Source organism: Emys orbicularis, chromosome 10, assembly GCF_028017835.1.
Source record: "Emys orbicularis isolate rEmyOrb1 chromosome 10, rEmyOrb1.hap1, whole genome shotgun sequence".
NCBI lineage: Eukaryota > Metazoa > Chordata > Testudines > Emydidae > Emys > Emys orbicularis.
Genome location: NC_088692.1, coordinates 49,560,634 through 49,587,794, shown reverse-complemented (window position 1 = coordinate 49,587,794; position 27,161 = coordinate 49,560,634). Strand labels below are relative to the sequence as shown.

General features: G+C 48.9%; 1 protein-coding gene across 1 annotated transcript in view; it reads left to right on the top strand.

Moving 5' to 3' along the window:
* Positions 1-27,161, top strand: part of LOC135884235 (mucosa-associated lymphoid tissue lymphoma translocation protein 1-like) — a 60,614-nt gene that overhangs the window by 8,627 nt on the left and 24,826 nt on the right. Inside the window, exons 4-11 of the mRNA XM_065411492.1 lie at positions 444-622; positions 1,760-1,856; positions 5,916-5,942; positions 7,803-8,006; positions 16,992-17,169; positions 21,013-21,087; positions 23,423-23,550; positions 24,801-24,932. Coding sequence (XP_065267564.1) covers positions 444-622; positions 1,760-1,856; positions 5,916-5,942; positions 7,803-8,006; positions 16,992-17,169; positions 21,013-21,087; positions 23,423-23,550; positions 24,801-24,932 — 1,020 coding nt within the window. The remainder of the gene's footprint in view (positions 1-443; positions 623-1,759; positions 1,857-5,915; positions 5,943-7,802; positions 8,007-16,991; positions 17,170-21,012; positions 21,088-23,422; positions 23,551-24,800; positions 24,933-27,161) is intronic.

The window sequence follows — 27,161 nt, the reverse complement described above, 5'->3', positions numbered from 1 at the left end:
GGCCTGTGCTCAATAGGAGGTCAGGCTAGATAACCACAGTTGTCCCTTCTGCCCTTGGAATCTATGGACGCCAGGCATAGATGCCTTTAAATCTTGTATGGACGATGAGCATGAGTCAGGGCCTGGGGTACCACTGAGGGTGGTGGTATGTTCATCTTGATGGAAGGTGGGTGTTGCAGACTGTGCCATGAGGTGTTCTGGGGAGGTGGGGTGGGGTAGAAGGTATAATTCCAGAAACTGCATAGTGGATGGAGAGGGCTTGCTAGGGGATAGCTAGAGCATTTGAGAGGCATGGCACGCCTTAGAGGAGAAGCGAAACACATGGGGAGAGTTCACACTTCTGGGTTTTAGTGCATACTCCTGATTTGAGGAGCCATTCATCCTCTTTCATCACGCTGTAGCAAAGAAATGCTCTCTAATTCAGTTGTAATGTTGCTTTCCAGGCCTGCTCCCTGAGCTGTGGCAAGGAGAACCCGTCATAGTCCTCAATCCCACTGCGCCAGAAGTAAAGGTGGGCAAGCCACTCCAGCTGCAGTGTGCTGCTCTGGGGGTGCCAGCCCCACACTACCAGTGGTACCACAACGGGACCCCCATGAAGCATCAGAAGAAGAAGAAACTCTTGGTAACATTGTCTTTAGGTGGTTCATAAGCTTTGGCTCAGTGTAATGGTGCAGGGAGGGGAAGAGGGTGCTCATAGCTGGGCTCTGAGCAGGAGAGAACTTCCCCCATCCCAGTCAGCCACAAGAAAGCACAAGAAAGGTTCCTGGAATAGGCATGAATGACCTGTGAGTGACTGATATCCTAGTGTCATCATCCTAGTGTCATCATCATCTTGGTTACTGGAGCCCCAGGTGACTCTGCTTTTCTCCAGCCATGTGGGACATGTCTCACGTGGTAGCTGGGACATCCCTCAGCTTCCAGGGCTTTAGTTTATGCAATCAAGCAAAATTACATGCAATGTCACCACACCCTGCCTCTTTGGCCTTAGAGGAACCACCTTGAATTGGGTCAGGTTTCCCTGCAAAGCAGGCTGTAAGCTCTTTGCACTGTTTGGGTCTCTGTGGTTGGGTGGGCACAGACCAGGTACCCCCTCTGTCCCTTGGGTGGCTGTGACTTTGCAGAGTCTGTGTCTGAGTACAGGAGAATCCTAGAAATGAATGAAGAACTCTGCCAGACACAGAGGCAACAATGCACAGCCCTCCCAGGGGAGCAATAGAAATGGTCACATTAAACGAGACACATTGGAGCTAACTTGCCCCCAAACCACTCCCGTACCTGGAGAATCTGAGCATGGGGGTGCTGCACTGGGGGCATGTCACAGGGTCTGCTGCTGCACCTCCTCCTGGTCACTCTGGGGATTAGCTGATTGGAACTGCGCCCAATGGGAGATGCGGGGGCGGTGCCTGCAGGTGCTAGCACCAGTGGGGGTCCCGGACTGTGCGCTGCCGACCGGCCTCCCCCCCCACCCTCCCCCAGCACCTGCGGGGCCCCCAGGCAGTCCCCCCCTCACCCTCCCAATTTTTATTCCCTGCTATTTTTGGTAAAAGTCATGGACAGGTCATGGGCCGTGAATTTTTGTTTACTGTCCATGACCTGTCCGTGACTTTTACTAAAAATACCCGTGACTAAAACATAGCCTTAATTATGAGGCCTGATAAGTAATAGTGAGAGGCTTTGGGGCAGTGGGTACTTGGCAGCTGTAATCTGGGGACACAAACTCCAGGTGAAAACGATTTGATGTTACTGTCAATCTCTTCAGATCAACTCTGCGAAGCTGAGTGACTCTGGCACGTACCTTTGCTGTGCAGCCAATGGCCAAGGGGAACACTGGACTGATGCCCTGGAGATTCACGTAGGTGAGCAGATCTAATTCACACCCTGCTGTGTTACAAATGGGTGTTCAGTTTGAAAGATAATAGGAGAGGCTGGGTTTCAGAGCAGTGACCTGGAGGGGCCCATGCCACTGTGTTATCTCGGGGCCAGCGTCGATGTGGCCTATGAGGGTAAGTGTAGGACTGAGCGCCATGGGGTTAGGTGATCCAGCGTCTGGGCTTTGACACTGACTCCCTCTTTGGCCTTGGGTGAGCCAGGTCGGCCAGCATCAGCAAAAGGGGCTGGTAATTCTGTGAGCCCAACTTTAGATTCTTTATGCACGCCTGAAAACAGGCATCCCAGAAATCAATGGCCACTGTCGAAACTTCGGCTTTTAACTTCTCTGTCTCAGTTTCCTGATCTGAGAAATGTGGGTGATGCCTATCTACTCCTGGGGTCCTGGGCGGGTGAGAAAGGGTTTGGAGTAATATCAGGGCAACTCTTGCTGAACCAAGAATGCTCTTTGTGGCTGTAGCAACGCGACGTCCCATGGGCCATAGAGAATTCAGAGGTGTTCTGGCAATGCCTGTCAGAGAGACAGCCTGTAGAATGGTTTCTCATGCCCAGTAAATACCTTGACTTGAAGCAGTGGCCTCAGTGAAGCACTGCCAGCTCATTTGAGCTGAGAAAGTAGCTGTCTACCAGCCCCTGCTGACAAGCCACTCAGAGCAGCGATAATGGCATTCCTGGAATTCCATGGGAAGGGAAGAGTTTTAAATTTAGCCCAGGAAGTGGAATCTATACGGGGAAAAAATAACGTCTGTGCTGCCACTCAGACAAGGAGTGTGTCTCTCAGTCCAGTAACAAAAAGATCGAAATGCAAAGGGTTGTCCTGTGCATTTATCCCGCAAGACGCAGAGTTACATACAGCAGTCACGTGAAATTCCTTGGTAACCAGAGAAGCAATGACTTTGTCGAATCAACCAGAGAACTGAGCTGGGTCTAAGCAATTCATTCACTAGCCCTGCAGATCTACTCTACCCAGAGAGCTCAGGTCAGGAGCACAGCTGAACGCTAAGAGCTTGGTCAAGTGTTTTCTGTCAGTATCAGATTTAAAAAAAGGAATTGTTTCTAAGGAATCCCTAGCAGTGTCATAGAAAAGCTGTTGCATTATAATGTGCTGCAAGATTCTCACTTTGGCATTCTTGGTCTACAGAGATGTGGATTTCATAGCTCTTACCCAGAATAATTTTGGATGAGAAGTATTGAGTTTGCACTGCAGGAACTAATCTTAGGAATCTAGCATACCACATTAGCAAATGCTGAACACACAGAGCTGGTAAAAATGTCAGGGATACATATGCTATAGGGACATGGAAGTCAGTAGGCCCGATTCCTGGGTCTGGCCAAGCTGTGCTTGTCTTGGGACCTAGGAGGATGGGGCAAAGGCAGGGGCACTGGAACTGGGGGGGACCAGGAGGGCCATGCCTGCCAATTTTTTTAACATGAGCGTAGTTTGGCAGGCAGGGGGCTGCATTGCCCCCCCAAACTGCAAGCCTCGGGCAGGCACAGAGCGGCACCGGCAGGGGCTGTGCTTCGCGGCAGGGGAGCTGATAAAGTGATCAGCTCTCCCCGCTGTGAAGCGCAGCCTGTGCCAGTGGCACCAGCCTCATCCTAGTGGTGGGGGGCTGAGGTGGGCCTTAGCCCCTCCTTGCCATGAGGCCTGGTCCCTCTCCATGGCCCCACCCCTGCTCCTCCTCTTCTCCCTGAGGCCCCGCCCCCTGGACAGGCCGCAAGCTCGAGCCGAGGGGTAAGAGCTGCCCAGGGAGCCCAGGCCACTGTGGGGAGCCCTGGACCCTCCACCTGTCCTGGGTGGGGTCTCAGGGTGCCTGAGAGCAGCCCCTGGCCCATGTGCCCACCCCATAGCAGGGCCTCAGGGGGAAGAGGAGAAGCAGGAGTGGGGCCTCGGAGGGAAGAGAAGGAGCAGGGGGGCTCCCCACTTCTACTGAGGTTCCGTTGCTGTTGGGTAGCTCCCCAATTGTGGGGAAGTCCAGGGACTAATTTGTATCCAGTGTAACTCAGAGCAGCCTCACCGCTGAACTGGCCATGCCCTAGCCACACCCCTGGTGCTGGCCATGCCTTTTGCCTGGGGTTTGAGGCAGTGGTGCCATAAGGATGGCTATGCCAGATCTGCCTCAGCTGGGGAGTCTCCCATGCTGAGGGAGTCCTTGGCTAGCCTGTTCAGCTAGCTTTACAGCCTCTTTGCAGTGCAAATGGGCAGACTATGGAAGCTAGCCCAGTATCCCCACCATCTCAGTAACTGGTGGAGCCGTCACAGGGTGCAGGTTGTGGTGAAACAGTGCACTGCACATATTCAAACAAACTGAAACAAGTAACAGCTGCCCTAACCTACACAATAGAGCCTGTGCCCACAAGATACAGACTGCCAGAGGGAGATGGGGACAAATGGGCTATTTCAGAGGGAAGTGGATGGAGTCAGACCCCCACCCCATAGAATTAGAAAAGTCATCTCCTGACACGTTCAAACTCATGAGTCAGTCCCCCCCAAAAAATCATGAGATTGGCTTAAAAATCATTTATAAAATAATTTACAAAATAATAAATGTGGTGGTGACCGAACGCACCCCTGTATTCACACCCTACACGCTATGGTAATAATCTCTGTACAAAATATGCCTCGTGAGGTATCATTTGAAAACGAATAGCTCACTGGTGTGTGTCAGCGAGTGAGGCGTGCTGTCCTGCTGGGTTCAGATAATCATTCCAAAACACATGACAAGTAAGATGGGTCACCAAATAGCTAAGCCAGTATTTGTCAACCAGTGGGTCACACCCCCGGTGGATCACTAAATGCAGTTGTGGGGGGCACAAGTCTAAAGCAAAGAAAATCTCCCGCTCCCTGCCCCCCCTTACCCTGCACGGTCGAGTGCTCTCCATCAGTCTCTCAAAACACAGACACAACTCAGTTATCTAGGCTTATCCTTGTTAGCACTGGCACCCTTTTCCCTCTGACTTTTGTAATAAATGTGAGGAGGTCAGGCACATTTTTGACTTTGAATACGGGCTTGGCAGCCTGAAAAGGCTGAGAACTGCTGGCCTGAGCAATTTGGGCTGGAGGCTGATGTGGTTGGAGATTTTGATTTTGTTTTTCTTTTCCTTTGCCATTCGGGGAGCAGATAGTTGCACAGGCAGAGAGTAGCAGCCCAGGGGCAGGGGCAGTTCCTAGCAGGATGCCTTGAATATGGAGAAACGCTAGACTACATCAGGAACCAGAAGAGACAGGCTGGTGGCATTTGGCTCCTCCCCTTCATCCTGCCGCCTGCCCCTCTGCCATTTCCAACCTTCCACCCTCAGCCCCCTCCTGCCCCTCTTCTGATCTACTTTCCATCAGACTTCCAGGCTGCTGTCACCAACCCCTTGTCTCCCTCCCTCTCGGAGTCTGACCTTGCTTCTCTGCCTTCCTCACCAATCCATCCCTGACCTTTGTCTTGGGAGGAATTCAGCTGCCATGCACCCACCTTCCCACCCTCCCCTCCTCACTTTGCCTCACACACCATAGGGGGGACTGGTTTTCAAGGAGTGAGTACTCGGCCCTTACTGGGAACCAAGCCCCTTTCAGGGGTGTCCGCTGAATACCCAAAATGCCCAGTTACTTTTGAGAAGCTAGGCCAATATCTTTAGGGCGAGGCTGGTTTGCTAGAGGGGCAGGGCAGGGAAGGAATGGTGCTCTTGGGAGGCACAGCTCCGCCTGCCTTCCTCTTGTGCCATGGGTAGTAATGTTCGATGATCTCAGCAACTCGGAGCTATGCTGGCTGACATATTGGGGGTAAAGCTAGGCCCCGCCCCACCCGTCCCCTTGGTGCGGAGTAGCAGGCATCACTGACTTACTCCTGTGTAACATGAAAGCTCAATGCCTCCATCCTGGCCTTGGGCTTCTCACCTCTCCACTGTTCTGTGTCAGAGCAGAGTGCGGAGCTGTTAGATCCAGCGTTATATTGGGGGAAGGGGGCTGTTTAATCAGGGACTGTTGGTGTCAGACAACTTTGTGCTTGGGGGTTGATTTCCTCCCTGTCTTTTTGCAGGTACATGTCTGCCAGATCCATTTTTTGGTGAGTGCTGTGTTTGTCTCTTCCTGTCAAAACAAACCTGTGTCCAAAGTGCAGTGAAGCTGTAACTTATTTTGATTGAAACACTCCTCCCAGAGGACCCAGCGCCTCTCCTCTGCTCTAACAGTGCCTTGGTGCATTTGTCAAATACAGCTGTACAAACAGACCACGCCAGGCACCCCTCCCCCATAGCCAGCATGTACCATCTCACACCACAGTCTCACAGATAAAGTAGGAAACATCAGTTCTTTGAGTGATTGTACATGTCCATTCCACTGCCGGTGTGCATGCTCCCCGTGAACCAGGGCCAGAGATTTTTCCCTTAGCGGTACCCATCAAAGTGGCACATGTGTCCTCAGCAATCTTATGCTGTTGCACAGTGGTATAAAGGGTGGAGCTGCTTCTGACCACTCTTAAGTTCCTTCTCCACACCCATGACCAGTAGTCAGAGCGCCTGGGCTTGCTACTGCAAGTTTCTCCCTTTATAAAGTTAGTGGTATTCATTAGTGTTAGATTAGTGTAGGTTTTCTGAGTTATTTTTTCTTGGAGCATGGGTTCCCCCTTACTCACAGGGTACTGATGCCTTGTACCAGGGTATGCCTCGGTTGTGGTGCACGTGTAGAGCCTTCTCCCATGTTCCACCTACCTGAAGTGCCTCAGTGAGGGTCATATTTGAGGCCACTTCCAGATTTGAAGGGACTTCAAACCCTGAACAAAAAAGGGCACGGTGGTGAGTGTGTATTCCATCCTCCTGCAGGACAGAGGATTTTATCCTACATACGCCTGCACTATGACATTGCCAAGGTGCCCTCTCCACGCAGTGTGGCAGCACTCTGCAAAATCTCAAGCAGCTTCCGCAGCTTTTTTGGACCAAGTACCTAGAGCAGACATTTGTAGAGCTGCAACTTGGTCATTGGTACATACCTGTACTACTCATTGTGCTATATCTCAGCATTCCAGAGACGATGCCAGGATGTGCAGATCTTCAGTCATTGTTCAGGTCGACTCCGAAACCCACCTCCAGAGTGAAATGCGTGTGAGTCACCTGAAGTGGAATGGACAGGGGCAATCACTCGAAGAAGGGAAAAAAACGCTTATTAACTTGTTCTGTAATTGCTGTTCTTCAGTAACTGCTGTCCATGTCCATTCCATGACCCACCTTCCTCCCCCTCTCTATTGGAGTCTGTCCGGGGTGGCTCCACCCACAGCAGTATGAGGAGGTTGAGGATGCATGCGCCGCCCTGACAGGTAGAGCTAAGGGGAAAATCTCTGATTCTGGTGCACTGGGCGCGCACACGCCTGAGGTGGAATTGACACATGCAACACATCTCGAAGAACAACAATTACAGAACAGGTTAATAACTCTTCTTAATGCCCCTGTGGGGCAAATCCAGAGCACAATGGCCAGCGGAACTAGCTGGGTCAGGCCCTGGGGTAGATGCATGGGGCAGGGTGCAGGAGTCTTTCCCCTGCAGAGCCCAGTCTGTGGCCTTTGTGCCCTCACCTTTCCTGTGGCTTCTCTGGCCTTTCTCCACACTACGTGCTGCCATGCAGGGAGGAGAGTTCTGGGCCATGCGGGGAGTTCAATGTACTAAATCCTACCCTCCTTATGTAGTGGGACTGCCCCTGTTCAGCCCTGACTGGGACGGGGCAGAACGTGTCCCCAAAATGAGCAATCAGACCTCTGCTTCCCCCACCCCCCTTCCTGGACTGCTTCCTGATCAAACAGCCTCGAGGAGTCCTGCAGTTTATGTATAACATTGATCTACCAGCATCCAAAGCTCCTGGAATGGGTTCTGCTGGTTAATCAATCTCCTTGCCTAGACACTTACATCTTTGCTTGTCACTTGATATTTCTGCCAGCAACAGACAAGGTTGCACTTTTGGTGGGCAACAACCATTACTGGAATCATCCGCACCTGATGGCTCCCATCACTGATGTGTTTGAACTCAGCCTTCTCCTAAAGCGACTGGGATTCCGGGTGGTCTCCCTCCTGGACCTGAACAAGGCGGAGATGCTGATAGCTGTCAATCAGTTCCTGCAGCTCCTGGGGAAAGGAGTCTATGGTAAGCATTCCAAAGCCACCTTCACCAGAGTACAGGCCAAGCAGACAGCCACCACGGGCAGCAAACCAGAGAGCAGTTAGCAGTGGTCATTATTATTGCAGGGGGTGTGGCAGTGAGCCCTGTGTTAAAGGTTGCCTTACATTTTCTTTATACAAATTGTTCCGATTGTTGGGTGTTTTTTGGTTTGTTTGGGTTATTATTATTTTTTAAGCTCTAGATCCTCTATGGTTTGCAGCAGGATTTTCTCCCATCAAAATACTCTTTGACCCAGGGGAAGATGCACTGGGCTGGGAAGCAGGAGACCAAGAAATCACCATTCTTCTACAGATTGGTGTTAATCACTGTGCCCTTGTCACGGACTCACAGGCCCTGTGCTCTCTTGACTCCGTATGGTCCCTGGGAGGCACCCCTTCAGTGTGACAGCCCTTGTCAGGAGTCACACTCACTCTTGGGGGTTAAGTCCTGGGCTCCACCACCTCCTGGAGCTGCACCTCTCTGAGCTTTCGGCACGCCTGTCTCTCTCCGTGAGTCCCTTCAGGGAGTCCACTTGCTCTGCACCCTTGGGGCCTCCACACCCAGAGGTAGCAATGCAGCCCTGATCTCTAGACTGCAGTGACTCTCAGCCAGCGTAAAACAGAAGCATTTACTGAACATCTGAACACAGCACAGGACGTTCTCAGGGCCGTTGAGCCTAGAAAGTCCCAGTACCATCGAACTGAGTCTGTCTCAGTCCAGGTGGGCTCAGGCTGCTCTTTGTCCCCAGTCCAGAAGCAACCTTCTTCCAGCCGACCATCCTATATCCACCTCCCCAACAGCCTCTCCTCCGTCCTTTGTCTTCTTTCCTAGACAAACAGATCACCGGGGCCCTCTCTCCTCTGCCCTTTGTCCTCCCACTGGCCAGAACCAGCTGGTTTCCAAGCTGGGGTGGGTCTCTGGGTCACCAGTTGCTACATTCCACTGTGTCCAGGCCGTTGTCTGGGGTCCAGGCAGCTAGGCGAGCTCACACCTGGTCCTCTGCAACAGCACACATACAAACCATTAAAACAATTCCCTGCTTCATCACAGCCCTTCACAAACCTATGCCACTGAGAAGTTACATGAGCTGGGAACAGAACCAGTTCCCCTATGGTAGCCCCAATTCTTAGCCACATTTTTGCACTTGGCTATACTGTCAGCAAAACAGGGCTAAGCATGCATATTTAACCCACTAGTGGCTGGTGCACAAAGTATAATAGTCGTCTGCTGCTTGTTGATGGAGGTAGCCCTTTAGCTCAAGTCATCCAGCTCTGTGGTGCAATGTTGAAAGTTGGGGGAGCAAACGCTGCTTATAATGGGGCGGGGGTTGTGCTGTACAGGAGATCAGACAAGATGATCACAATGGGCTCTTCTGGCCTTGGAATCTGTGAACTCAGCCCCCTTGTGTGCATGCATGATGTTACAGTTTCTAAATATATGATCTCAGACTATTTTTTTCAACAGGCCCCCTGCCTCATTCAGAGCAGGCTGGAGCTGCTCTGGGGATGAATTAGGGCAGTGTAATGAAGGAGGCTGTTGACTGTAGGATCTCTGCCTCATTGGTTGCAGAAGTTGAAAGGTGTGTAGTGAATTTAGCTAAGGTGTAACTGCTACCCAGAAGAACTGGGATTTATTGCCAGCTTTGCCACAGAGCTCCTGTGTGGTGCTAGGAACTCATTTAAACCACAGTTTTCACAGCTGGACACTAATTGTCAGTTCCTCCTTTTCTGGGTGCCCATCTTGAGACACCTGGTGTTTGGTTTGCAGAAGTGCTGCAATTGAAGTCAATTGGAGCTGCTCTTTAAAGCTGTAAAGTGCTACAGAAATGCTCAGACCTCGGGAAATGCAGTCCTTTGGTGTCTCAGTTTGGGAACCCAAAATTAGTGGACAATTTTGGCTTTAACCCCTCTATGTCTCAGTTCCGCATATGTAAACTCATGCTCTGTTATCTCATGTGAAGGCAGTGAAGATAAATTTATTCATGTTTGTGAGGCTGTCACTATGGTGATGAGCACTAGAGAAAGGCCCATGAAGCAGCTTATCATTCCATATTCAGTGCAGGGTTTGCAGGGTGTGAAGCAAATAAAGCTGGGGCCACATATTAAATGTTGAGGATAAAAGAAATATCGAACAGCTGTCTCGTTCCCTGAGCCCTGTCCATCCTGTGCACTGAATGAGGCAGCAGTTGTGTGAAATGGATAGTATGTGATTGCCATAGTTACAGGACTAGCTGAGCCACTGTCCTCTGCCGGCTTTCCCTGAGTGCACCCCGTCACGTGTCAGGCCTCCTGCCTGCACCTCTCCTGGGGCAGTTCTCCCACTCTGTCTGGGCCCCAGGCTACAGAACAGTGACTCCACAGTGCTTACCCAGCAGGTTGGACTGAGTTTGGCACCTACAGTTCTTCCCTTTGGGAGTCTGTGACCAATGACCAGACAATCTGCTTACACCACAGTGGTGTTTATTTTAACAATATGAACAAAGCATTTAGAGAAAAAGGATTATAAAACAACAAACCATCTACACATATCTATCTTACCTAGAGGCTTCCCATCCTCATTAGGTCCCTGTGTCTCTGTCTGGTTTTCCCCCCTCTCTTGAGACAGAGATCCTTTTTAAGCTGCCAGAGTGCCATTATTTTTCTGCCTTCCCTTTCTTTGGCCCTTCTGGACAAAACTAGTTTTGCAGGTTGGTTGGGGAGGAGGAAAAATCTTCAAGCTCATAGTTCAGGCTTTGTCCATGATAAATCTACTAGTGTTTGCTGAGGGGTGGCTTATCTTGAGTTACTCATTTCTCTGCCTGCTTGTTTTTTCCTTACAGCCCATAACACTAACCAATGTACCAATACAGTCATATTGTAACATCCCAATAACCAGGTCAACATACAGTATTCATCAGTTACTACAGAACAGCTCCAGTCCATCACCGTGATCATGTAATTAAAGATTGGATCATAACTGAGAGGAGCATAGACTTATTGTGGGGAACTGGTCAACCTTTAGGTTGACTGGCTCTCATCCACTGCCCTCCAAGATTCTGGAACCCATGGTGCTGATCGAAAGAAATGATCAATACAAAAATGAACTTTCCCTCCAAAAACAGCAGTGTTCCAGTTCAGGTACCAGCTATGGTCAGGCTGTAGGAGCAGGTCTATGCACCACCACCAGGGAGGTCACAGAGTTACCTTTACTTTACAACCTGATTTCTGAGAAGGAAACATCTAAACCAAACGTCCCAGTTTTATGTGTTTTATTAACTAAACTAAATAACTTAGCAATAGCATAAAATACATATAAACCAATCAAATTACAAGAATGTGAGTTAATTCATATCGAATTAATCTAATTATCAGGTTGATTAAACCATGTGAATAAACAATTCCTTATAAACTCTGTGTCATAATTTGGAAAGGCCACAGACTTGTTTAACTATCAGCTCCAAAGTAACAGGGCATTATCAGTCTCAATTCCAATCAATATATTTAGGTTCCAGCCGAATAGCTAATACAAGGAGGGTAAAATCACTGCAATTCTGATGCCAATTAAGGTTGCCTGCCCAAATTATTGGCTATCCAGTCTCCCCACACACAACGTAAGGTTACAATGAAATATTCCAATACAATTCAAGATGACTCAACTTGTTACATATAATGTTCAAATGACGAATTTAGGTGAAAATCACATGGTTTCTCAGGATTAAACATACAACTCCTACCCCTGAAATATATGGATGTGTGATCTTTTAGGCAGCAAGGTTGTTTAACCTAGGGCTGGTAGATATTTGAGGAACTATTCTATAGGCTCCATTCTCAAATAGATTTTGTGGGTTCTAGCCACACACACACACTGCTCCCTACTAACCATCTGCTGGAGATTAAAATCAAGTGGTGGAATGCTGAGGTACAGGCATCCCGCTACTGCCAATGTGAAATACAACTAAACACAAAAGGTTGATACTTATGCAGGATGGTTTTATGACTTGTGGTTTCGATCAGCTTTAAGAAGCTGGTGCGTGGTTGAAAAGATCAGCCGGTGGTCTTATTGGCTCCAGTGTTTAATGTCAGCAGACTTGTTGGCTGGTTAGAGGTCATTTGCTTGTAGTTGTCAAATCTTAGCTGTTGCATGTTGCTGGACTCAAGTGTGGTCCCATTGCATAGTCAGAGGCCAGTATCCATCAGAAGCCAGAAGCAAGCCAGCAGCAGCATCAGGGCTTCTTCCTTTCATTCAATTTTTGAAGATGGTGGCCTGGCTGGTTCCTCCCACTTGAAACTCTTCTCAGAAGCTTCTTGGAGAATCAGAATGGGGCCTCCTCTTCTGTGGTAACTGGTATCACCCAGTGGGGTCTGATTAGGTCCCCTTGTTGCAAATGAGGAATCTCCCCATTCCAGTAACTCTGGGCTTGGAAAATCCACAGACCAAAAATCTACCGTCAGTCAGTCAATCTGCAGGTGTGTAGGTATTTTGAGATGTTTGAGGTCATTGGCCAGTCCACAGGCGTTATCTCAGCCATCCTAAAAAAAGTCCCAACTCAAAGATAATTTCAGAAATACAAAGATAGCAAAATGTTGTAAGTGATAATACAGGAATGCACCAAGCATACATATACTCAGCCATGGCCAGAGAGGCACAGTTCCTGTTTTACAAACAGATGTTTGTAGCTTCCCCTTTATATTTTGGTACTCAGCAGCTCATCTTTGAACAGTATTTTTTTGCCACACAAAATCTGGGAGAAAGGTTAGACTTTAACTTGGGTAGAATAAAAAGATATTTTCTTCCTAAAATCACAATTTTGGGATTCAATTTTTATATGCAGGCATATCTGCCTCACATAATGCATACACACAAGGCGGATGAATTACAGTTGCATGGGCAACATAAATCTGGCATAAGGTTGATTTTGCAACTTTAATACCATTATTTTAATGTAGTTTATATTTATATATTATATTAAAACACATTAATGTTAAGGTTGCAAAAGGAAGCACTCAGAAGTTAGGAAATGCCAGAGTCCAGGTTGCCTGTGCAAATTTAATTCACCCCCTTGTACATATGCATGGTGGTAGAGTCTTTAATTACACGATCTTGTACTATGTTTTCGACAGCACCCCTGCCTCATTCGGTGCACAGGATGGACGGTGTTTACTGAATGGGTAATTCAATATCTCTGTTTAACCTCATATTCAGTTTGTGGGCCCCTTCCTTATTTACTGCACCTGATCCAAAGCTTTCACTGCATACAGAATTCTTCATTTCCTCATGGGCTATCCTGTGGTTCTCTCATGGCCTCTGAATTCTTTACAAACATTAATGTATTTATCTTCACGACACCCCTGTGAAGTGAGGGACTGGTATTATCCCCATTTTATACATGAGGAACTGAAGCACAGAAATTAAAGGAAAAAATTGTCAACTAATTTTGGGTGGTGAATTTGAGAAGCCTACAGCCTTATGTAGCATTTTATATCACTTTACATAATCAGAGCACAACTCCCATTGAGTTCAGTTACAGTTGTGAGTGTTCGATACCTCTGCAAGTCAAACCATCGGTGTCTCAAGTTGGGTACCCAGAAAATGAGAAACACACAGAGGCCACCTGTGAAAATTGTGGCTTAAGTGACTTGCCTGGCACCATGTAGGAATTCTGTGGGGACAGGAGGCAATAGAATCCAATTCTCTAGGGCAGCATTCAACTCCCCTAACTATGAGCTCATCCTTTCTGCAGTCCCCTGCCTCATTCACTACACACCTTTCAACTTCAGCAACAACTGAGGTAGGGTCCTATAGACAACAGTGGCAGTGGGAATGAGGAAAAATGGTGCAGGGGTCCTATGGAAAAAATTGTGTGTGTGTGTGTGTGTGTGTGTGTGTGTGTGTGTAATTATAGACTGTACCATCATGCATATGCACAGGGGAGGTGAATTAAAGTTACACAGGCAAGCTTAATTCTGGCATTTCCTAGCTTTTGAGTGTTTGACTTGCCAAACTTTAATAATGTTCTTTTAACACAGTTTTTTATATAATTTCCTAGGTTTTTTAAAAACATAAAAATTGAAAACAAAAATTCCATCCCGTGGAATGATGCTGACCCCCTCACAGGTCATCAGCAGCGTTAGGATCTTGAGAGCCAAAGCACAGTTCTCCTTCACTAGAGCTAATGGAGTAACTGGGAGCAGTAGAAGGCTTTTGTCTTCTCTGTGGAGCAGCCACTAGAGAGGGGTGGAGATATGTTTTGCTGGTGGGCTTCACAGCTATACGTTGAGACTCAGGACTAATGGGTTCAGTTCCAGTTAGGGTAGTGTTTCTAGTGGTTATCAGGGTTGACAACATTGTATTTCAAAAATACAGGACAGACCTCAGATGTCCTCAGTCTTAACTTGAACCTCAGGGTGAGTTCTTCTCCTCCCTTGTCCTTCCTAGGGAATCTCTCTCTCCAGCTCTGGTGCTGCAGAGAACTCAGGGCCTCAGGTACTGGGCTGGGCAGCCATTGTGGCTTCTGTCCACATTCTGTACGGGGCGCAAGCTGAGTCAGCAGCTGCAGTTGCTGGTTTCCACCTGCTGCAGTGCTGTGCACTGCTGGGGTAGGGGCTGCAAGAAAGCGTGTGGACTCGGAAGGTACACCTAGAGGAGGCTTTGCTGTGTGTGTGTGTGTGTGTGTGCAACTTTCAGCAGGGCCTAGAGATGGAGGGGGAGCTGGGCCAAATCTGAGTGGCATTGCAATCCCATGTGCCAACTGGCAGCACTTTGCAAAGAGAAGTGCTCGAGCCCTACTCCGTCAGGGATTCAGGTGCCAGAACAATGCTTCAGACCACTCCGGCAGCACTACACCCCTGGTGGAAACGTTGGATAAAAGGCATCCCAAACTGATATAGTACAGGCCGGGCAATTTTTTTATTTAAATAAGGGCTGACCCTTATACATCACTACCCTGATATAACGCGACCCGATATAGCACGAATTCGGATATAACGTGGTAAAGCAGCGCTCCGGGGGGGCAGGGCTGCGTGCTCCGGCGGATCAAAGCAAGTTCGATATAACGTGGTTTCCCCTATAACGCGGTAAGATTTTTTGGCTCCCGAGGACAGCGTTATATTGGGGTAGAGGTGTAATACGAGATGGTTGGCAACCCTGCCTGGTTACAGACCCTTCTGCCCCTGCATCTCCAGCCTCTTCCTGTCCCTTTCTGGCCCTATTCCATCATCCCCACTGCTCTCTCCCCGCCCTCCAGCTCCTGCTTCTAACCCTCCTCTTTCCCCAGCTTGTTTCTGCCCACCCCCCAACGCTGCAACTGTTCTCCCTCCTTGCCTCCCCCTGACCTCACTCCTCTTGTGTTTAAGTCAGGGGGCTTCCTCCTTCTCCTCCCTGCTGTCTGGGGGCCAGCAGGCAGAGCATTGAGAGGATAGGAAAGTGGTCTCTCTGCTCTCAGTTGTAGTGCCTTCTGTCATAGCAGCCCCCTCCCCCACCCACCCCCAAGCTGGGAGGAGCAATTGTAGGGAAAGTCCAGCTCAGCCCCAGCATGGCATCATCTCAGTCGTTCTGTGAGGATGGGGCATTTGCCAGCTGGTTGGCACATAGATGCTGTGACGGGCTGGAGTATGCACTAGGATTACTTTGGGGAAGTTCTCTGGCCAGTGCGATGCAGGAGAGCAGACTAGGTGATCACAACGGTTCCTTCTGGCCTTGGAATCTACAAATCTATCCTCCAGGCGGGCAGAATCTTTGGTATGTGCAAACTGATTTTTCAGACACTTAAACTGAACAAATGTGGGTAGAGTCTCATGAGGGCAGCAGAAGGCACCTCCCTAACACCAAGGTGACCATGTGCCAAATGTCAAGTCCCTGCTCCAAAGCATGGAGGTGCTAGAACTCCTCAATGAAATGGTTGTAATCATTTTTTTTAACATGGGAAAAACAATGTATTTTTCCGCAGCCTCATTCTCAGAAACAGCTGAACCATTTTAGCTGAATCTTCCCAGAAATATTCAGCTTGAGGCAAACACTTGGCATGGAATATTTTAGCCCAGTTATTGGCAAAGTTATAAGCAACTGAATACAGGTTCTTATAATGGGAAGTGTTGGGCAACCTTAACTATAGGCAGCGCTGCCTATTATCCGATACACAGAGCTGTAATAAAGAAACATTAAGGATGCAAAATTAATTTAGTTCCAAGTTGCTGCATAATACAGTGGCCCTCACTTAAAGGCAAAGGTTAGAAGAGCTGATGTGCTAGTTTCTCTCCTCCACCAAGATCCACTCAGCACAAGAGGTGGGGGGGGGGGCGCCATGCATGAACTGGTTACAGTTCCCTGATTCCCAGGTGCAGCTACTCCTGCCCCACCCCTGCAGCTCCAGAAGTTCTACTGAACTGAGGAATGAAGTGACGAGAGGTGACTGCTTTCAGATGCTCAGGTCCCCAGAAGGGAGCTGCAATCCATGGATGGATTTGTCCAGTCAGGAGGAGCCATGATGAAGGGTGTCAGCAGAGACTGTGGTGAGGACAGGTTTAGGCTGATACTAGAAAGGGCTTCTCTCAGAGTTGTAGGACTTAGGACAATTGGCCACAAGATGGTGGGGGAGCAAGGTAGGTTAGACCGACAATCAAATGAAAGCCGGGTTATCGTCTGCATAGTGAAGTGTCCCCACCATCAATGGGGGGAACAACACACCTGATTTGAGGCCTCACAGAACCTCTGAGGAGGGGGGTGAGTTGTGTTGCCACATACCCGTTCTGAGGTGTTGCAGCGCCCGGGAGAAGGAGGTGGGCTCTGGTGTAACACACCTGCTCTGAGGTGTTGTAGCACCCAGGAGCACAGGGTGGTCTGTGATGTAACACACCTGCTCTGAGATGACATAGGACCCCAAGAGGAGGGGAGCGGGTTGCCCTGGTAACGAACAACACCCTGTGTTTTCCATGCCTCTTGGCGCAAAGCCTGGCCTCTTCCCATAACTCTCCCTCTCTTGTCCATGGTTTGCAGCTGTATTCTACTATGCTGGGCACGGATACGAACATTCTGGGAGAAACTACATGGTCCCCATTGACGCCCCACAGCCCTACGCCCCTGAGAACTGCATCAGCGTGCAGAGGATCCTCCAGAAGATGCAGCAGAGGCGGACGGCCCTCAACCTCATCCTACTGGACACCTGCAGGAAATGGTAGGCTCTGTTCCTTTCCCCCACCTCCCAGGGACAGTGGGGTTAGCAGTAATTGTGTTCACGACCAGAGGGGAGACAGGGAAAGAACCCATGACTTTGGCCCAGTTCAGCTGGCTCCTTTGGCACGGACCTAAAGTTCATTGTGTGAGAGGTGGCCATTGGCTTCTAAGGCACTGCTCACATGATTAAAGCTACACACACTCAACTACCGTGCTGAATCAAGGCCTTAATTAAGAGATAATGACAGTGAGCTTAACTCCAGGCCCATTGGAGCCCACAGACGCCTCTGGCGTGAACGCTCCTCAGCAGGAGAGTAAGCTGGACAGTGCCTTGTCCGAGCAGACCCCTTGCCCGAGCATTTTGTGAAAGCAGGTGCTGGGCGGGAGCTGTAGCCCTCCCATGGGTGCCACAAGCCCTACCATCCTCCCCAGGACTGTGACACAGTAAAAAAGAGGGACCATTAAGGCAAGCACTGATTTTCCCTTCAGCCTCCTAGGAGGCTGCCCAGATCCGGGAGGCTGGGGTCTTTCCCTAACACCAATAACCATGCCTTTCAGATTGATGCATTTTAGGATTTATGTCCCAGATTAGATTAAATGGAGCTTTAAAGACACATTAGGTTGTTTGTTTCCCCCCATATCTTTTCCCGCCATGGCAGATGACCAGTTCCTCTGGCTGCTTTGCAGCGCACCCCAGAGTAGCGCAGCCTCACGCTTCACGCACTCAGATTCCTGTGGTGATATGGGAGCTGCTCCTCACAAACAACCAGCAGCAGCCTCCAGCAAACAGCAAAAGGCTGTGGGTTTATTTTGCCATTGATGGGTAATCAAACCCATGTAATGTGTCAGAGATGTCATCAAATAGGTCCTTTGTTTACTATGTGCTTGGACCTGGCTTAGGCCTGAGGCCGTCACTATGTAGCTGCATTAATATCTTTCGATTGTAAGGTTTCCTCTAGCTCCCATTGCCATACTATCTCTGTGCTGCTCAGCAAATTGCTGAGGAGTTTTCTGCCCTTTTCCCTCCCCTGGCTGGCTGTAGGCAGTGATGTGTGTAGTGCCCCTCTCCACCGGATTACCTCTTTTAGCACCGGTCTCCTAACAGGTTTTGTTGGACAGGCCTGGGTTCTTCTGGATCCCACCTCCAGCTCAGCAAGGTGTAACTTCTTTATTTTCTTCCCATATGCAATTATTTGGTGGTGCCTCCACCCCCCTCGCTCCTTCCAGACTGGGTCAGCAGGGCAGCTTGGGAGGAAAATTGTAACCACAGGGTAACCTCCACTTAACTTGCCAGATAGTTGGAGACTCCCAAGAAATAACACAAGCACACACAATAACTTCAACACAGTAATTATATTAAATAGGAAAGAGAACAGGGTAAAACAGGGTAACCAGTGCCCACACTGATAATACCTGCGAATTTCCCCAGTCATGAGACCTGATACAGCAAATGTAAAAATTAGTGTCCCATTGGTATGCGTACTTGTAGTGGCCCTTGATTACCTGTGAAGAGCTTTAGTGCCTTCATGCTTTGGAGCAGAAACATGAAATTTGGCAAGGGGGTGGTCCTGGGGTTAGAGAAGAGTCTTTTGTTGTCTCCATGGAAATCCGTCCAGATTTGGCCAAGTTGTAAGCCATAGAAAATCACCACTTGCACATTTGAAGTAGAGCTTGTTAAAGGCTTGTTGCTCAAATCTGTGATCATTCCATCTGCACTGAGCATGCTCCCTAGCAGGGCCAGTGTTAGACTCACTGGGGCCCAGGACAGATACTAAGGAGTGGGTCCCCACCCCGCCTCCCTTACCTGCTCACACATTGGATTTCTGCAACATTTCTGAAGCTGAAGCCCTATGTGTAGCAGCGCCATAAATAGTACATTAAAATGAACCATTTGGTAGATGCAGTTCCCATTTGGGTTTTAGCCTGTACGCATCACTGAGATATCTGAGCACTTTGGGATCTTGGGACTGTGGAGATCAGGACAAAGTGGCTGTCACTATTGGGCTACCTTGTGCCAGATTCCAGTTGTACTTGTACCTGCTTTACACAGATATCGCACCATTGAATTCAGTGGAATTGCTCCTGGTTTACCCTCACGTGAGAACACAATTATTGTCTTGGCATTTCTAGGGTATGTTGCCTAAGACAAATGGACATAAATCTCCTCCCACCTACATGGCATGTAAATAATTGAAGCCAGTGAGCTACAGTGATGTAAATGAGATGAGAATCAGGCCCAGTGTCTGGGCGCTAACCCTGCCCATCATCTCCATTGCCAAGGATGTCTCTGTTCCGTCATGCTCTGGAAACATGTTCCAGCTGAGCCTTGTCCTCAGTCAGGGCAAACAAACCAGAATCGATTTTTCCATTCCCATTACGAGGCTGGCTGTTCTGTGTGTGTGTGTGTGTGTGTGTGTGTGTGTGTGTGTGTGTGTGTGTGTGTGTGTGTGTGTGTGTGTGTGTGTGTGTGTGTTGCCATCTGCAAGCTGCTTTGCACCAGAGCAGCTGAGCATAGCCCATGGATTAGATACACACTGCACGCTGTGTGGGGCTGGTGAGGGCTCTAGCCAATTCTGAGATATGACGTCTTGTTGTTCCTCATGTCTGGAATCCTCTAGCCACTCATGTGTTTGTCTGGAGCAGCTGAGGGCAGATAAATCTATCCATTCATTGATTTTATTTAGAAATGTACCTCATGCCTGTCATTGTCACTTCTGGGTGTGTTTGAAAGGTAGGTGCAAGCCAGACAAACATTGCCATCCAGTGGCCCCCTCGTTCCTAGTAACAAGTTATAAACAAACAGCCTGCTATCTGCTGCTGCCTCCATGAAACAGGGACATCTGTACCTCCTCCTCAGCAGGCCAGATCACAACGGAGCAGATAACACTGCTGCGGACAATACTCTGGGCCTGGCTCTGATCTCAATTCCACACGTGCAAACTGGGAGTGACTCTGCTGCACTGATGTAAACCTGGTGTAAATGAGAGACACCCAGGCCCTCCCTATGCACAGGTATCTTCAGTGCCCAGAGATATTGCATAAAGCTAATTCTTCCCCAGTAGGCTGCAGATAGCAACCTCCTGTGTAGACCCCGTGACTAACGCCATGCACAAAGGATCTCTCAGGCGCTTTGTGGTGGAAGTCAGGCCTTTCACACCAAATCAGCCCTGACACCCTTTACCTGATCTTGGGAATTATGGGCCAGCTCCTTGGCCACAGCAAGGCCACTCTGCACTGCAGTGGCAGCAAAGCAGCCCTGAAGCTGCCCTAATAGGACAGTGGGGAATTCCTCTGCATTGTGGACGGCTGGCTGGCCTAGCCAGCTCCCTGGGGAAGAGCAGAGGTGTGGGTTCCAGCAATTCTCGCCAGTGTAGTAGTCCCGGGGGGCCAGTATGAACCAGTATATGAGCTGTTATGAGTCCTGATGCAGCTCTACACTATGCTGGTGGAAAACCAGCCCCAGGATCAGAGCCCCAAATGGCTGCTTTCCAGCTGCACCCTCAGCTCCACCCAGGAATCAGTCCTACAGATTTCAGCCAGACATTTTCCCCTTTGCTCAGCCCTGGCAGCACAAAGAGCCCAGGGTCTGGCTGGGCTGGGGGAGCTCTCAGCTGTTGAAAAGACCCCATGGCCATTGCTACACCATCCTCCATGGCTTTCCTTGCAGGTAAGTGTTTGGAAATTGGGTCTGATGTAACTGTCAAGTGCATTGCTGTCACTCAGCAGATGCCATTGCGTTGAACGTATGGGTTCTGTTTGTGTCCAGAGACGGGGCCATCCTGTAGGTGTATGAAAGCGAATCCCCCTTCACCCAGTTCACACTGTTACATCCTTTCATGTCTAGGTACAACCCGCAGTGTGCGCTGTCGCAGGTGCAGCCGCTGGAGCCCTGGGGGAATACGGTTTATGGCTATGCCACGTAAGTATCTGCTGATTGCTCATGGCTGGAGACCTTTGGCACTTCCCAGCGCTGTGGCTTGAGGCTCTTGCTTCTGCGGGGCTGGAACTCTGGCCATCAGATCAAGTGTCATTGACAGGGGGAGGTGCTGAGAATGCCAGAAGCTGCAACGGCCCTGTCTCCATTTGCCAGCTAGTACTGCTGCCGCTGGACATCCCTAGTGCAGACAGGGCCTGTCTCTGATCTCTGGTTCTCACACTTTCTCTCTGGCTTTCCTGATCTGTACCCTCATCACTCCCTACAGCCCTGTGCTGGCAGCAGCTGTGGCTGATCCACAGTTAAGATTGTCAAGTATCAGGGGGTAGCCGTGTTAGTCTGTATCCACAAAAACAACAAGGAGTCCGGTGACACCTTAAAGACTAACAGATTTATTTGGACATAAGCTTTCGTGGGTAAAAAAACCACTTCTTCAGATGCATGGAGTGAAAATTGCAGATGCAGGCATTATATACAGACAATCTGTATGTACATGAAGAGAAGGGAGGTACCTCACAAGTGGAGAACCAGTGTTGACAGGGCCAGTTTGATCAGGGTGGATGTAGTCCACTCCCAGTAATTGATGAGGAGGTGTCAATTCCAGGAGAGGCAAAGCTGCTTTTGTAGTGAGCCAGACACTCCCAGTACCTGTTCAAGCCCAAATTAATGGTGTTAAATTTGCAAATGAACTTTAATTCTGCAGTTTCTCTTTGAAGTCTGTTTCTGAAGTTTTTTTGTTCAAGTATGGCTACTTTTAAATCTGTTATAGAATGTCCAGGGAGATTGAAGTGTTCTCCTACTGGCTTTTGTATGTTACTATTTCTGATGTCCGATTTGTGTCCATTTATTCTTTTACCTAAAGGCTGTCCGGTTTGGCCAAAGTAAATGGCAGAGGGGCATTGCTGGCACATGATGGCATATATCACATTAGTAGATGTGCAGGTGATGGTTTGGCTGATGTGGTTGGGTCCTCTGATGTAAATATGAGGGACAGAGTAGGCAATGAGGTTTGTTACAGGGATTGGTTCCTGGGTTAGTGTTTCTGTGGTATGGTATGTAGTTGCTGGTGAGTATTTGCTTCAGGTTGGGGGGCTGTCTGTAAGCGAGGAGTGGCCTGTCTCCCAAGGTCTGTGAGAGTGAGGGATCATTTTCCAGGATAGGTTGTAGATCGTTGATGATGCGCTGGAGAGGTTTTAGCTGGGGGCTGTACGTGATGGCCAGTGGTGTTCTGTTATTTTCCTTGTTGGGCCTGTCCTGTAGTAGGTGACTTCTGGGTACCCGTCTCGCTCTGTCAATCTGTTTCCTCACTTCCCCAGGTGGGTATTTTAGTTTTAAGAATGCTTGATAAAGATCTTGTAGGTGTTTGTCTCTGTCTGAGGGATTAGAGCAAATTCAGTTGTATCTTAGGGCTTGGCTGTAGACAATGGATCAACTCTGGTTCTCCACTTGTGAGGTAACTCCCTTCTCTTCGTGTGTCAGTATATAATGCCTGCATCTGTAATTTTCACTCCATGCATCTGAAGAAGTGGGTTTTTTACCTATGAAAGCTTATGCTCAAGTAAATCTGTTAGTCTATAAGGTGCCTCCGGACTCCTTGTTGTTTTTGTAGTTAAGATTGTAACACTCTTTTGTTGCCTAAAATCAGTGAGTATTTGTAATGGAGTCTCTCCCCACAACCCAGGACACATCCAGCCTGAGCCGCAGGATCCTAAAGTTAGACACAGAGCTGGCTGTTCTGGATGGCAGCTCCTCCAACAGGGCTACAATTGGATAATTCAATTGCCACACCGTGGGGCAGTGCACAGGGCACCCCATGAGTCACTGAAGTTTTTCCAAGGCCAGGAGATCATTGTGGGGGGAGATTTTCAGAAGTGCTGAGCTGTCCTAACTCTGCCCCTGAAACAATACAATGCAGTTTCATTTTCATTAAAACAAGTCTCTGTATTACACTAAAATGCTGCAGATACGCCCAGTGGCTCACAATGCAAAAAGCAACAGAAACTACAGAAAAGCCATCAGTTCGATGCAACCTTATAATTAGAGGACCAATACTCTGAAGCAAATACAGGTGCTCATGTTCCTTCATCCAAATGAGCAGCATATTTACTCCAATTTTTCAGCCCCTTGAGTTTGCAAGGATTCTGTATTGTTCCCCCAGAATTGGCAATTGACTTTCCAGGGTCCTTCTTAATATGGCCAAAGCAATAACTCGGCCAATAGAAAGGGAATCCTGAATCAAAGTGAGTCTGTGGGGTTTCCGGGTGCTCCTGCGCCATGTCAGTGTGGCAAGCAGCTGAGGGTCGTGTGCTTGCCTTCGAAGGAGTGAAGATGCCGAAGCCTATGAAGTGCAGGATGGGGAGTTCAGCTCCGGGATCTTCGTGAAGTATCTGAAAAAGCACATTCTGCAGGAAAAGAAAGTGACCCACGTGCTGGAGGATGTGTTGGAAGGTAAATATTGCACCGGAAGCTGTTTAGTTAAAGCTGGAAGCTACTTGTTCCAGGTAGTAAAGGTGAGGTACAGTCATTGATCGAGGATTCTAAGGAAGAGGAGATGGAACAAACAGACAAATGAAAGGCCAGTGAGTCTCCAGGCCCGGACAGTGTGTCCAAGAGCATCAGAGTGAAGGGGCCAAGCTACTAACAAAATCCATCTCTTGTTAAAGTCAGTGAGTACCCAGGGGGGTGGCCAATGTCTCTTTCTTTACAAAAGGCTCTAGAGGGGATCCTGGGCACTAGAGGCCAGGAAGCCTCACATCAGAACAAAGTACACTGGTTTCATTAGAACAACAAACCACCTGGGTGAAACTGGCATGCTGGGTATAAACCAGCACAGCCTCTGCAAACGAAAATCCTGCCTTTGCAGTCTACTACAGTTCTCTAATCATGGCAACACCAAAGCAGGGACGAAAGGAGAACCAGCTGATAGCATTTACCCAGTCCTTCAAACACCCTTGGCAAAACCCCTTGCAAGAGGCTATTAAGGAAATTAATTAATTGGGTGTAGATGTGACAAGTCAGAAATGGGCTGAGACAGAAGCAAAGCATAGAAAGGAATGGTCAGTGTTCCTCAAGGCACAGGGGTAGCAGTGGGGTCCCCATACTAAGTCTGGTGCTGTTTGACATATTTGTGAATAATCTGGAGAAGTGAGGTGGCAACGTTTGCCGATGACTCAGTGGCAGTTGAAATCCAGTGCGACAAATGTGAGGTGAGGAGTGATCTGAACTCTTCATTCACATTGCTGGATTCTCAATGGACTGAACTCACTCGGGACAGGGACCTGGGGGTTGCCGCAGGCAGCTACGTGAAACCTCTGCTCAGTGTGCAGGTGCGGTTCAGAAACCAAACAAGCTGCTAGGATTTGTAAGGAATGGGATGGTGAATATTCCAACACCCTAATATTCCACCCTTCGCTTGGCTCACGGGTGCAGTACTGCTCAGTAGCTCATAGAATATACAGTGTGGGGTTCTGAGTTGGGCCAGGAGAGTGATGGGGCGCAGCAGGAACTGTGTATGTGGAGAGACCGGAATGGTTGCAGGCATGGTGTGAGCCAGGCCTCCCATTTAGGGGGAAAATTCAAAGGCATGAAAAGGAAGTGGGCTCCCAAACCCCACTGACTCTCAGTGGGAGTTGGTTGCCTCAGCACCTTTTGTGCCTTTTCCCTTTGAACCATTCCTCAGGCAGCTCTTTCTCCCCCAGACATTGGCCGGGACCCCTTGGTAACTGGGAAGCAGGTGATGGAGATCAAGCACACTCTGAAGGAAGCCCGGGCGCTGACAGACCCCGTCTGCACTACTGGGCCGACTGCGGAGCTCTGGGGACACAGCCATGGTAAGAGACCAGTGCAGAGCCCTTAGCCATGCGGTCTCAGGCAAGGTACATTAGCATCTGGCCTTTTAAATATGTCTTACATCAGTAGTTCAAAATGTTGTATTTGGGTTTCCCTGCTCCTGCTTCACGCTGCGCCCTGTTCACAGTCACACTGCCCCCCATAAGGGAGCACCTCAAGGTGCTGCTTCTCTGCCACCCACTCCAGGAGGGGGTCCAGGCCATGGAGAGGGCTAGCAGAGCTGTGGGAACCATTTTGGGAAGGGGTTGGGGTGGGTGAATCCAGAGAGGGCTGCTGCTGGGGTCTGGGCGTACGGCACGGAGTGAGGTGGGGGGCCTAAGGGTCTCTTTCCATAAGAGTCAGATGGGGGAGAAGGAGCGGCAGCACCCAGGGTGTGGGGAGCAGCAAATAGAGGGGAGGTCCCGCTGCCACTGTTGAGCAAGAGGCTTTTCCTGGCAGGTTCAGGTCCTGCTGTGATTGAAGCAGGAAGCTTGTGAGGAGGTGACTCAGCTGCTGACTGAACGCTAAAGCGATTCCTGTCCAGGGAATTATAGTGGAAATAATGGGATGGGGCAAAGAGAACAGCAGCAGCAGCAGGGAATTTGCAGAATGGGAGTGGCAGGCTCAAAGAGGAGATCAATCCACTGGTACCCAGTGTAGCAGGCTGGGCCAGGGCAGGTCACAAGGAGTCTCCCAGGGATCACTGCCCAGCCATGGCCTCGAGCCAGCAATTTACAACTATACATACCTTCTCACATTGCAGGGGTAACTCAAGCACTGTAGGCAGAGAAAATAACAGATGGTACAGGAGGGGCACCCTCTCAAAATGTAATTGTAAACAGGGAATCATCATCAAATGGGTGTGGTTCTAGTGGGATCCCACAGGGATCAGGTTTTGGCCCTACGCTATGTAACATGTTTATCAATGACCTGGAAGAAAACACTGCTAAAGTTGGCAGATGACCCAAAAATTGGGGGAGTGGTAAATAATGAAGAGGACAGGTCTCTGGTACAGAGTGATCTGGATTGCTTGGTAAACTGGGCGCAAGCAACCAATGTGCATTTTATTACAGCTAAATGTAAATGCATATTGTGACATACCAAGGTACAATCCAGACTAATGAGCAGCTGTGTCACCCCTGCCCTGCAACCTTGGGTGCCTCTGTTTGCCAGAAGCTGGGAATGGGTGACAGGGGATGGATCACTTGATGATTACCTGTTCTGTTCATTCCTTCTGGTGCACCTGGCATTGGCCACTGTCAGAAGACAAGATACTGGGGCTAAATGGACCTTTGGTCTGACCCAGTATGGCCGTTCTTATGTTCCTACAATGCCTTGCTAAAGTATCTTCCACCTGGGTCACTCACAAACAGTCACCAGCATAGAAGTCACACCCGAAGTATCTGTGTGTGTCTGCAGTCTGCCAGCCATACTTGAGTTATACTCTGGCTCTCACCAGCCTTGGTTATACTGCAGGGTGACCCCAACACACCCTCAGACTCATATTTCCCCCCAGAAATGTATGTTGTGTTCTGCCTAGCCCTCTTATGGACAGTACAAAATATTTTAAGTCCGTTATTCCTTAAAGAGAATAATGCACCAGATTATTATCTCAAATAGTTATTCAGACACTTCAGTTTAAACATATTGGATTAGATAAAACAGTAAAACAAGTTTGTTAACTACAAAGAGAGATTTTAAGTGAGGACAAGTCATGAGGCATAAAAGTCAGAAATGGTTACAAGGAAAATAAAGATAAAATAGCAGAGAGTCCTGTGGCACCTTATAGACTAACAGATGTATTGGAGCATGAGCTTTCGTGGGTGAATACCCACTTCGTCGGATGCATGTCAGATAAAATGATAAAAAGATAAAATGTTTACTAATACCTAACAAACTATATCAGATTCATGCAAAATTTCTCACCATGTGCTTTCTTTCAGCAGTCTTACTGACCAGTACCCATCCCCCAGAGTCCAACGACTGCTTCCTTTGTTGCTTCAATTGTAGTGAATGTGATGGGCAGGCAGAGAGAGGGAGGGTGCCTGGGGGTATTTGTTCTTTTTAAAGTTTCAGTCCCTCTCTTGAAAAACATTTCCGGCTTGGCACTAGAAGGCAGAGAGTCTATGTGGAAAGATGTTCCCTTTTTCTCACCTGAGCGTCCTTTGTTTCCCTTCGTCTTGATGACTCTGTTTACTGCTTAAGGCAAATTAAGCAGAACCCACATTCTT